General features: G+C 35.2%; 1 protein-coding gene across 4 annotated transcripts in view; it reads left to right on the forward strand.

The window, feature by feature from the left end:
• USP47 (ubiquitin specific peptidase 47) overlaps positions 1 to 12,507 on the forward strand; it is a 112,551-nt gene that overhangs the window by 29,047 nt on the left and 70,997 nt on the right. For 2 of the 4 annotated variants that reach the window (XM_059136295.1, XM_059136302.1), the window contains exon 2: positions 9,997 to 10,056. The exons of the other annotated variants lie outside the window; for them this stretch is intronic. In XM_059136295.1, coding sequence (XP_058992278.1) covers positions 9,997 to 10,056 — 60 coding nt within the window. The remainder of the gene's footprint in view (positions 1 to 9,996; positions 10,057 to 12,507) is intronic. 4 annotated transcript variants of the gene reach the window in all.

A 12,507-nucleotide genomic window follows, 5' to 3' on the forward strand; every position in this document is an offset into this window, starting at 1 on the left:
TTACCTTCCCTCTAGGATCACTTTTCTTTCTGCCTATAATACTTTTTTTGAGGGGTTACTGTGAAATACAATTCTCTATATATTATAAATAGAAAGACAGGAAACATGGTGTCTTTCTTCATGTCTTTCAGTAAAGTTCTAAAGTATGTGATGCCCCAAACTTCTGTAGCTTTTGTGATGATGAGGATCCAAGCCTCTTAGGGGTCTATGAATTGACCTGCCTCAAGTGAGTGATTCTCAACTTGTAGTCTCATGTGTTTGCAGTCAGGTGTTTACTGGGATTTTAGCCCTCAGAAAAAATTCTTGGGTGAGAAAAAACGTCGATTACCTCAGCAGAGGAAGTGTGAAGAAGGAAGAGAATACTGTTTTTAAAATGTCTTTAACAAGGATCTGCTGATCACAAAAATCTCTACTTTTGCATTCCTGAAAGACACCTGCTATATCTGGGCTAACAGTTGTTTGTTTTTGTTTTTCTCCTCCAGAACATTAAAGGTGTGCTAAACTTCTGGTTTCTGTTTCTCCTGTTGAGAAATCAGGTGTCAGTCTAATTATTGTTTATATTAAGGTAATCTATCATTTTTCTGGCTGCATTTAAACTATTTTTATTTATTTTGCTTAACATTTATTGGGTTTCTTCAATCTGATTTGGTGATCAGTTCTTGTAAATTCTTAGCCATTTCCTCTACTTCCATTCTTTTCTCCTGAATGTATATTAGATCTTCTTACTATATCCTTCATATCTCTTAATGCCCTCATGTTTTACATCTCTGTGTCAATAAAAGTTGAGGAAATTTTAGTTTTGATGTGGCGTTCATTAATTCTTTTTTCAAGTATTTTAAATACACTGCTAGACTTCATGTTTTTAATTTCTGCTGTATTCTTTTCTAAGACTCTTGTTCAGTACTTTTAAAAGCCTGCTGATTGCTAACATCTACTTACAGTTTCAAAGCTCTCTTTTATTTTTTGAAGCATATTAAACATAATCTTACATAATGTGACTGGTAGTTTCAATATTGAAACTTTTCATGTGTGTCATCTGCTGTATATTTGCTGACTCTCACTCGTGGTACCTTTTTCCTTATGTAATAAGTGATTTTTAAAAAGTGATTTGAGCTGTTCTTCTTTTAGAATTATGAAAAAAAAAATTAAGATTTTATTTATTTATTTGACAGAGAAAGAGAGATCACAGGTAGGCAGAGAGTCGGCAGAGAGAGGGGGAAGCAGGTTCCCCGCTGAGCAGAGAGCCTGATGCAGGCCTCAATCCCAGGACCCTGAAATCATGACCTGAGCCGAAGGCAGAGGCTTAACCCACTGAGCCACACAGGCGCTCAGAATTATGAATATTTTTATGGAAATTATTTGAGCTTTGGGATACAGGTGAGTTCTCCGGGGTGGGGGGGGGGTGATTGATTCTGTCATGTATTTGAGAAATACTACTATTTTAGAACCATTTTCACTGTAATTCTTGGCTTGGAGTTTTTCATACCACTCAGACAGTGTGAATTGGAGCTGCAAATCAGCATGAAGGCCAACTTGTGACTACACATTCTCAGGAGTAGCCACTCCACATTCTACCTCCATTCAGTGTCAAGGTTTAAAATAAGCAATTCTCTTTGTCTATATAAGAGAGAGGTAGAAGAGTAGTATAAAACTACTAATAAGTACGACTTACTATTTTTTAAATTAACCTTTTTATTTTGAGATAACTGTAGACTCAATTATACATAATTGAGGTAACCATACTCTTTACCCTGTCTCTCCCACTAGTAGCATCTTATAAAACTATAGTACATGGTGCCTGGGTGGCTCAGTGGGTTAAAGCCTCTGCCTTCAGCTCCGGTCATGATCTCAGGTTCTTGGGATTGAGCCCCACATGGAGCTCTCTGCTCAGCAGGGGGCCTGCTTCCTCTCTCTCTCTGCCTGTCTTTCTGCTTACTTGTGATCTAGGTCTGCCAAATAAATGAATAAAATCTTTAAGAAAAAAAAAACTATAATACGATATCACAACCAAGATACTGTCATCGATACAGCCAAGATACAGAACATTTTCATCTTCATAAGGATTTCTCATGTTGCCCTTTTATAACCTCATGCACTTCCCACTGCCAAGCCTTCTTTAATTTCTCGCAGTCAGTAATTTGTTCTTCATTTTTGTACTTGGTCATTTAAAAAAATGTTGTGTAAATGAAGACTTACTGTATACAGACCCTCAGACTTGGCTTTTTAGACTTAATATATGTTTCTCAGGAGTTTATCCAGGTTTTTGCATGTATCAGTAGCAGATTCCTTTTAATTGCTTAGTAATATGGATGGATGGATGTGCCACAGTTTGTTTAGCCATTTAGCTATTTAAGTACTTCTGGATTGTTTGCAGTTTCTGACTGTTCATGAATAAAGCTGCTGTAAAAACTGATGTATAGGTTATTGTATGAATGTAATTCTTCATTTCTCTGTGATAATTGTTGAACAGGGCAGTTGCTGTTTTGTATGGTAGTGCATCATTAGTTTTTGAGAAATTACCAAACTAGAGAGCTGTACCATTTTATATTCCCAACAGGAAAAGTATACAAGATCCAGGGTTTTTTTGCATCCTTGGCAGCATTTGATGTTATCACTATTTTAAATTTTAGCCATTCTGGTAAGTGTGTGGTATTATCTCATTATGATTTTAATTTGCATTTCCCTAATGGCTAGTGATATTGACCATCTTTTCATGTGCTTGTTATCTGTTATGCCCTTTGTTGAAATGTCACACGATTTTTGCTTAGGTTCTAATTTTTTGGGGGGAGTGGTTAGGTGCTCGGAGTTCTTTATAGTCTAGATATTAATTCTTTGTCAGTTATATTGTTTGAAATATTTCCTCCCAGTCTGTAGCTTGTCTTTTCATCCATACAGAGTCTTTGTAAAATAGACTTTTTCAACTTCAATGATATTTATCAAATTATCCTATTATAGATCATGCTTTTGATATCATCTGAGAACTCTGCCTAGCCTTAGCTTTGGAAGATTTTCTCGTTATTTTTTCCTCCCTAAAAGTTTTATAGTTTTAAATGTTTATGATCCATACTCAGTTAATTTTTATATAATTATATAATTATTATATAATTATATAATTGAGGATTATTTTTTTTGCATATGAATGGCCATTTGTTCCAGTATTGTTTATTAAAAAGACTATCATTCCTCCATGAGTTGTTTTTGTAAATCTAGTCAGGAATCAGTTGTGCATATTTGTATCCCTCTCTGTTGTGTTCCGTTGATCTATAGTACTATATAGTGAGTCTTGAAATTGGGTAGACTGATTTCTCCCACTTTGTTCCTTTGGCTATTTTAGCTTCTTTGCCTCTCTGTATAAATTTTAGAATAATCTTGTCTGGATCTTCAAAAAAACTTACTGGCATTTTCATAGGGCTTGTTTTGAAACTGTTTATCTATTTGGGGAGAATTGGAAATTTTTAGTGTGTTGAATCTTGCAATTTAAGAAGATATCATATTTCTCTGTTTGTATTCAGATTTTCTGTTAATCCCATTGTGAGCAGAACACTCTCTGTAGGATTTCAGTTCTTTTAAATTTAAGTTTGTTTTGTGGCCGAGAATGTGCTCTGTCTTGGTATGTGTTCCATGCACATTGGAAGAGAAAGTATATTCTGTACTTGTCAGTTGAAATGTTTTTTAAATGTTTAAATGTTGATTAAATCTTCTTGGTTGATGGTACTATTTTTTTCTGTCTTTGCTGATTTTCCTTGTAGTTCTAGCAATTGTGAAGAGAGAGGTGTTGAAATCTAACTATAATTGTAGATTTACTTAATTTTTCTTTTTGTTTTACCAGTTTTGACTTCACACATTTTGCTACTCTGTTGTTTAGTTCATACACATGTAGGATTGCGGTCTTCTTGGTGCGCAGACTCTTTTATCATAATTATGTAATTTTTTTTTCTGTGTGATAATTTTCTTTGTTCTGAAGTCTACTTTATCTGATACTAATTTTTAAAATAGCTCTTGCTCTTGGTTAATGATTACATGGTATATGGTTTCTTTCTTTTGCTTTCATATAAAGTACTTTGTATGATATATATGATAAGTACTTAAAATATTTTATATATCATATATTTGAAAATATATATTACGTGTGTGTGTGTGTGTGTAATATATGTGTGTGTAGGGATGGTGAGTTTCTTAGAGATAGCATATTGTTGGGCCATGTTTTTTAATCCATACTGCCAATATCTATCTTTTACTTGATATATTTAGATATTTTATATTTAATGTAATGATAAATATGTTAGAGCTTAAGTCCGTCATTTTATTTTGTGTTTTCTATTCTCTGGGTTTCATTTTTATGTTGTCTTTTTTTTTTTTTTTTTTCCTGTTGTCTTTTACTTGCATTCCTTTGCATTGTTTGAACTTTTTTTAAAATTCCATTTTGGTTTATCTATAGTGATTTTGATTATATCCTTTATGATAGCTTTTTTAGTGATTCCTCTAGGTATTACCTTATATATACCAACTTACCACAGTTTACTGGTTCAGTTAAATGCAGTTATCAGTTCAGTTGAAATGCAGAATTCTTACTTCTTTATGTCTGTTTGTCTTTCCTTATTTATAATATAATGGTGTTAGGCATTTCTTCTACATATCTGTAACCATATCAAGCAGATTTTTCATTTTTATGTCAACTGCCAAATATTTAATAAAAACTCAAGAGGAGAAGGAAAGTGTGTGGTAGCTGCCTTATTTTGCATACTGTCTCCTTTATTCCTTCCTGATGTTCTGAGGTTCTTAGATCATTTCCTTTTTGTTAGAGAAATTCCTTTATCCATTCCATTAGGGTAGTTTTACTGGAGACAAATTCTTTTAGTTTTCCTTTATCTAAGAGTGTCTTGAATTCTGAATGATCCACTTTCTGGATCATTCCTGAAGGACCTTTTTTTTTTTTTTTCAGTTATGATTCCTGGTTAACCATTATTTTCTATAAACACCTGAAAAATATTGTGCACCTTCCTTCTGGGCTTTATGGGTTTTGTTCCACTTTTTGTTTGTTTTTTGTTTGTTTGTGTATATGTTACTTTTTCCTCTGTGTTTCTCGCTCTCTTTTTTTTTTTTTTTTTTTTGAGATTTAAGTATAGTTGACACAATGTTTCATTAGTTCCAGGGGTACAACATAGTGATTTTTTTTTTTTTTTTAAAAGATTTTATTTATTTATTTGACAGAGAGAGATCACAAGTAGGTAGAGCGGGCAGAGAGAGAGAGAGAGAGGAGGAAACAGGCTCCCTGCTGAGCAGAGAGCCCGATTCGGGACTCGATCCCAGGACCCTGAGATCATGACCTGAGCCGAAGGCAGCAGCTTAACCCACTGAGCCACCCAGGCGCCCCAACATAGTGATTTTGATTATGCATTATGCTGTATCACCACAAGTGTAGCTATCATCTGTCCCATACACTGCTGTTACAGTATCATTGACTATATTCCTTATGCTGTGCTTTGTATTCCTGTGATTTACTCATTCCATAACTGGAAGCATGTATCTTCCAGTCCCCACAATAAAATGGGTAAACCATTTTGCTTACTCTCCCACCTCCCTCTCCTCTGTCAGCCATCAGTTCTCTGTATTTTTAGGTCTGACTTGGCTTTTTGCTTGTTTACTTATTATTTTAAGATTCCACTTTGTCTTTCTTAGTCTGACTTATTTCACTTAGCATAATGCTCTCTAGGTTCATGCTTGTTGTCTCAAATTATGCAATATCATCAAACAAAACACTAATACGAAAATATATGTGCATCCCTATGCTTGTTGCAATTATTTACATTAGCCAAGGTCTGGAAACAACCTAAGTGCCCATCAATAGATGAATGGATAAAGAAGATGTGGGTGTGTGTGTGTGTGTGTGTGTGTGTGTATACACAGGAATATTATGAAACCATAGGAAAGATGAAATCTGTGTCTCATTTTTCATATTTCTTTTGCTTTATTTTCAGGTTTATTAATTTTTTATTCAGTGTACCTAGTCTGTTATTCCTATCCATTATTTCGTTCATCTCAGATATTGAACTTTTTCATTCTTAGAAATTTGAGTTGGGGGATGCCTGGGTGGCTCAGTTGGTTAAGCCGCTGCCTTAGGCTCAGGTCATGATCAGGATCCTGGGATCAAGTCCCACATCGGGCTCCTGGTTCGACAGGAAGCCTGCTTCTCTCTCTGCCTCTGCCTGCCACTCTGCTGCCTGCTTGTGTGCTCTCTCTCTCATATATACACACAAATAAATAAATACAATATTTAAAAAAATTTTTTTGAGTTTGATCTTTTTACTGTCTTCCATCTTTTTTTCTTAACATACTCATCTACCTTTTTTTCTTTAAGATTTTATTTTATTTTAAATAATCTGTACACCTATTGTGGGGCTTGAACTCATGACCCTGAGGTCAGGAGTCACATGGTCTACTGACCCAGCCAGCTGATGACCCACTTATCTGCTGTCTTGAAATATAGAACAAAGTTATAAACTTTTTATATTCTTGTCTACTAATTCTATCATCTGTATCATTTCTGAGTTGGTTTTTATTGATTGATCCATTATAGTTTCCTGCTTTTTTACATGCCTATTTATGTTTGTTTGGCTATCAGACATTGTGAATTAGACCATGATGGGTGCTGGGTATTTTTTATTCCCTTAAGTGTGTTCTTGAGCTTTGTTTTTGAATGCGTTTAATTTACTTGTCAACAGTTTGATCTTGAGGCTTGCCTTTCAGCTTTGTAAGATTGGGTCAGAGTAGTTTGTAAACTAAGACTAATTTGGTCCTACTACTGAGACAGTACTCCTTGAGTTCTCCTATCTGATGCCTTGTGTTTTATAGTTTTTTTCATTCTGGCTGGTGGGCACTGAAACAAACTGTGAGGGTTCTTTCCTATGGCTCCTTCCCCAGCCTCAGGTAGGGTAGTTGTTCACATGCACTTGCTGTTAACTACTTCACCAAATACTCAAGGAGAGTATTATGCTAAGCTCCAGACTTCTGGAGCTTGCTGTTTGCACAGCTTTCCTTTCTTCAGTATTCTGCTTTGTAAATTTTAGCTGAAGTGGGGTTCTTGGACTTCTACCTCAACTCTTCAACTCAGGAAATTGCTGGACTCTACCTGAATTCTCCCTCCCTGCACTGTAGTCTGGAAGGTAGCTCATCATGTTTGTTTTGCCTTCACAGTGATCACTGCCCTGTGTTGCTTGTTTAATGCTATCAAAAATTATTTTTTTCATATATTTCGTGTAGTTTTTTAGTTGTCTAAGATGGGGAGGGTAAGTCCAGTCTGTTATTTCATCTTGGCTCATAATGGAAGTTTCTTGGAGATAGACAATAAACAAGTAAAATTTAAACATATCAAGTGGCCAAAAATTCTGTGGGGGAACCTGAAGCAAGCAAGGGCGATGTAAATTATCAAGAGGATTGTAATTTTAAAAAGAATGATGTGAAACAGACCAAATTGAGAAATGGACTGTTCTGATGGTCATATGCTGTGTAACAGCCTGCTCCCAAACGTAATGATTTTTTCTCATGAATATGCTATTTAAGAAGGGCTGGGCTGGGACTGCTCATTTCCGCTCAGTTAGGCATCACCTGGGCAGCTAAAAGGTTGGGGACTGGAGTCGTCTGAATGTTTTGTCACATGTATGGTGGTTCATGCTGGTTGCCAACTGGGATCTCATTTGGGCTGTGGCTAGAACATCTACACATGAATTTCCTATGTGGCTACTTGGCTACCACACAGCATAGTGGCCATGTTCCAAGGACAAGCATCTGATAGAGAGCCAGGAAGAAGCTGTGTTCCCCTTTCTACCCTGGTCTTGAAAGTCATATTGTACATCGCAGGAGGTCACTAAGACTGACCCATAGTTAAGGGGACTGGAATTAGACTCCTGTTCTTGCTGGGAGGTGTGTCAAAGAATCTGTGGACATACTTTGAAGCCATTGCAATGATACTTGAACAAAGGAAGTAAGGACTTCAGAGGAAGAACATTCTAAACAGAATGGACAGAAATGCAAAGACTCTGAGGTTGGTGGATACCTGATGGCTTAGATTTGTTTATGATTGAGTTCCCACTGTAAAATGGCAGCTCCCTGAGGGCAAGGGCTTTGTTTACTGCTATTTTCTGAGCAACTAGTTGGTTGACAGATAGTTGCAGTTCAGTTCTTATTTGTGGAAGAGATAGCCTTTTGGGACCATGTAGTAAAAATCCTAAAAATGAGTATATAACCTTTGATCTAATAATTCTTTGGGAAATTATCTTTAGGAAGAAAATTCTACTCTAAGCAAAGCTGTAGTAAAAATTTGAAGGTGTCTAAATGCCCATTAATAACCGTTCAGTTAAATGAATTATGGTTTTCTATATAATGGAATGCTACGTAGAAAGTAAAAACTAAATATTTCATTTAAAAGTAAAAACACTTTCAGAGCAGAATTCAAATGATGGTGTACAGAGTGAGCTTATTTGGTTAATAATTAACAGTCTCCCTAATAAATAAATGTATAGAATGGAGAGAGATCTGGTAGGTTGTATACCAAATTGTTAATAATTGCTGTAGGGGTTATTTTAGAGTTGCTTGTTAAACGTTATGTACTGCTATAATTAAAGAAATATATTTCTTTTTTCTTTCTTTTTTTTTTTTTTTAAGAGGTTGGATTCTTTTTTTTTGACAGAGAGAGATCCAAGTTGGCAAAGAGGCAGGCAGAGAGAGGGGGGGAAGCAGATTCCCTGCTGAGCAGAGAGCAGATGTGGGGCTGGATCCCAGGACCTTGAGATCATGAGCTGAGTCGAAGGCAGAGGCTTAACCCACTGAGCTACCCAGGTGCCCCCAAAGAAATATATTTCTATTGTAAAAGCAAATAGAGGAAATTTTTTAAATAAATAATAGTATCCAAGTTACTGTGAGTTATAAAAACCTTTTAAAATAATACATTGGTCTGTCTTTTTATTAATTAAGGTGAGGGAAAATGAGATTTGTACAGGAAAAAGTATACAAGATTTTTCAGAGATTATCTCTTGATTATAGATTATGTTTATTTCCTTTTGCATATTTCTATATTTCCTCAATCGGAAAAATAAGCTCGTCTCATAATAAGGAAAATATTTACATTAAAGAAAATAGCTGTAGATAATAGTGTTAAGCAGCCTTACTTGAAGATTATTAATCACGTGGAAAATTCCAAATTTACAAACCAGCTAAATCAGGGATCTCAAGGTTTCCCCGCAAAATTCCTTTAATGGACTCTAAATACTATGTGACTTAGGAAGAGAAAGACAAAATACTGTCTGATCTCACTTAACATGTGGAATCTAAAAAGAAAAAAAGAGCTCATGGAAACAAACTGGTGTTTGCCAGAGGAAGAGAGTAGAGGAAATAGGTGAAGGTGGTCAAAATGCATAGACTCCCACATGTAAGATAAGTAAGTCCTGGGTATGTCATGGGCAGCGCAGTGACTGTAGTAGGTACTGCACTATGTATTCGAAAGTTGCTAAGAGAGTAGGTCTTAAAAGTTGTCACCAGTAGGAGGAAAACATTGTCACTGTGTGAAAGGATGGATGTTAATTAAGCTTATTGGGTAATCATTTTGCAATGTTTATAAACCTTTATGAGGTATACTTCAAATTATTACAGTGTTAGGTGTTAATTATATGTCAGTAAAACTGGGAAAAATATGTGGCTTAGAACATTTGATTTACACATAATTCTAAAGCTACTACTCTTTGTTAAAATGTGGGGTTTTTTTTCCCCGTGCTAATATTAATCTTTATCACTGTAGCACGGGTTTTCAGTAACCTTACAAGAGTAATTGAGGCCTAAGGTAAAATTTACAAATGTAGTTTAGGAATAAAATCCTAGGTGGTGTGCTACTTTAATACATATTTGTTACAAAAATGTCTTAAGCTTAATTGTTCTCATTTCACTCTCTTACCTCTTTATTTTAAAGAAATAATTTGTAATTCATTTTGTTCTTATATACCGTAGGATGTGTTTTGGAGGTGCAGACAAAATATCTTTGATGAAATGAAGAAGAAATTTTTACAGGTAGACTGCTGATGTAATTGCTTTAGTATGATAATCAGCAGAACAAGTAACAGCATGTTAGTATTTTTATTTAATAACAAGGCATGTCTTAAGTTTTATGCTTGTTTGGCTTATTTTATTTCTACCTGATTTTAATAAGAAGAAAGTCACCTTAAATGAATGTTTCTAGATAGTCCCTTGTTTTTAACATGTGAGTGAGGGAGAAAACATATAAAAACTATAGGACCCTTTGTTTTGACTTTCAGTTTTTTATACAGATATATTTTCATTTTCTGAAGTATTAATAATGCTGGGATGAAATCATTTAATAATTTACAAAGTCAGATCCCAAAAAATCTTACTTTAATAATTAAAACTATTACCTTTCCAGCAGCCTGAATGCACTATGAAACTAAACTTTGTGATGTGTAGCATCCTATCCTAATTTTTACTTAATACCTCATATTCCTCAGGTCCCTTCAACTCTGTAGTTTTCTTCAAGGTGCTTCCTCTGAATGGGACCACTTAGGAAAAGATAATATAATATTGTGGAGTTTGATGGGTGGGGAGGGGGTAGTAGAATGAAGTGGAAGGAGGATCTTAAAAATAAAAAATTTTTAAAAATGTAAGTTAGGACATCCTTCACTGCCCCAGTTATTGTCACTTGTTAAAGTAAAAATGCAAATCTGAATGAGGTTGATAAATCTAACAAATTTCAATCAGCAAAAATACTCACATTCCCTAGTTCTCTTTTTTAACCTATGGCAGTATTAGCTGTGGATGACCAGAGGGTAATGTGCTAAGACCGATCTTCTTACTCCTAGCAGCTCCTGTATCAAGAAACAGATAAAACGTTTGTGCATGTGTGTTGTTTGCAGCCACAATACTAATCTTTGTAATAACTCTGGAAAGAAGGAAGTCTTAAAAGAAAATGCATTGACTATTAAATTTAGAGGTAAAGAGGTCCCTTTGTAATGTTTTAATATTCTTTATATTTGTTTTTTTCTTAGAAAAAAATCTGAAGTTTGGTAATTTGAATTTGGCTTGATATTGTTTTCTACATGCTAATACCATTCTGAATGTATGCCATCAGTTATACACACTGCCTTTTAAGTAAGAAGTACTGAGGAAGTGTTTTTTTCTGAAACAAGAATTATGGTGTTAATTTTAGAGAACTCAGATTTGAACTTAAAACTATTAGGAATGCCAGGAAAAGGAAATGACACGACTTAAGAGGTGAACATGCTATCAAGCAGGCTCTGAGATCCTCAGACAGAACTATCTCATGTCGACCTCTACAGGATGTCGCTAGCAGTGAAACTATCTTTATAAGAAAATATGTTTAGAGTGCTTTTATCCCACTGTGTTTTATCTCTTATAAATAAGACTGTGGTTTAATCCTTTTTTTCTTTTTTACTCTTTTTTCAAGGATTCTTTCTTCAGACTTTGTTAGGAAATCTAGCTTTGTTTCTGCAGTGAGCATAGATAGGCAGACAGAGCAGTCTCTTAGCATGCACAGTGTTATTGTAACTGTTATTGACTTTCCCCTTATTCTCACAAGTGTAATAGTGCTATGAGTTGTCCATAAAATAAATAGTTTTAATTTTATAATTTATGCCTTTTCTATAACTGGCTAGATTTTCTGTGTAGGGAACTCTGTGCCCGTGCAATAGCTCACCTAAGATACATTAAATATTTGCCCAAGTGGAACATGCTTTAGACTTTTCCAAAACTTTGCCTTTATTTTTCCTGTTTTCTCTTATTCTTTATGAAATTCTTTGAACTAAAAAATTGTGCTCGCTTCCCTAAATTATGACATATCCTCAGATGTCTTACCTTATTGTTGGGCATAGTATTTAAATGGGCAGCCTCCCTCCTACTACCAACACCACCATTACTACATCCTTTCCACCTAGTGCTCAGGTGTGCTTCAATGTGTTTAAGTGTATTTTTGTTATCTCTTGCTATAGAACAGTCTAAAACAACTAGTTTATAAATAATTAAGTGGGATGGGATTTGGGCAGAGGCTCAGCTGGTTAGTTTCTCTGCTCCATATAGCATCATCGGGGATCATTATTTGGCTGCATTTAGCTCGTGTCTGGCTTTGGATAGAATGTACAAGAAGGCTTTTCTCCATTATTGGGCACTCCGGTGCTCCACTAAATGCTTTCTCTTCTTGTGGGTTGTTAGGGCTTCCTTGTAGCATGGTGGTCCCAGGGTAAGTGGATTTTTTTTTTTTTTTTTTCTCATAAGAGGGAATCTTCTAAGAGCAGAAAGCAAAAGCTGCTAATTTTTTTAAAATCCCGCCTTAAATCACACAGTGTCACATCTAGTACATTCTGTTGATCCTAGCTGGTTACTAGACCTGTCCAGATTCATGGGCAAAGGAAAAAGAAAATGAGTGGCAAAGACTTTGTAACTATTTTTCATTTAGCTCAGGGTGATACTGCTTTTCCCTTTGGGCTTAAGTGG

This window comes from Mustela lutreola, chromosome 1 (genome assembly GCF_030435805.1).
Source record: "Mustela lutreola isolate mMusLut2 chromosome 1, mMusLut2.pri, whole genome shotgun sequence".
Lineage (NCBI taxonomy): Eukaryota > Metazoa > Chordata > Mammalia > Carnivora > Mustelidae > Mustela > Mustela lutreola.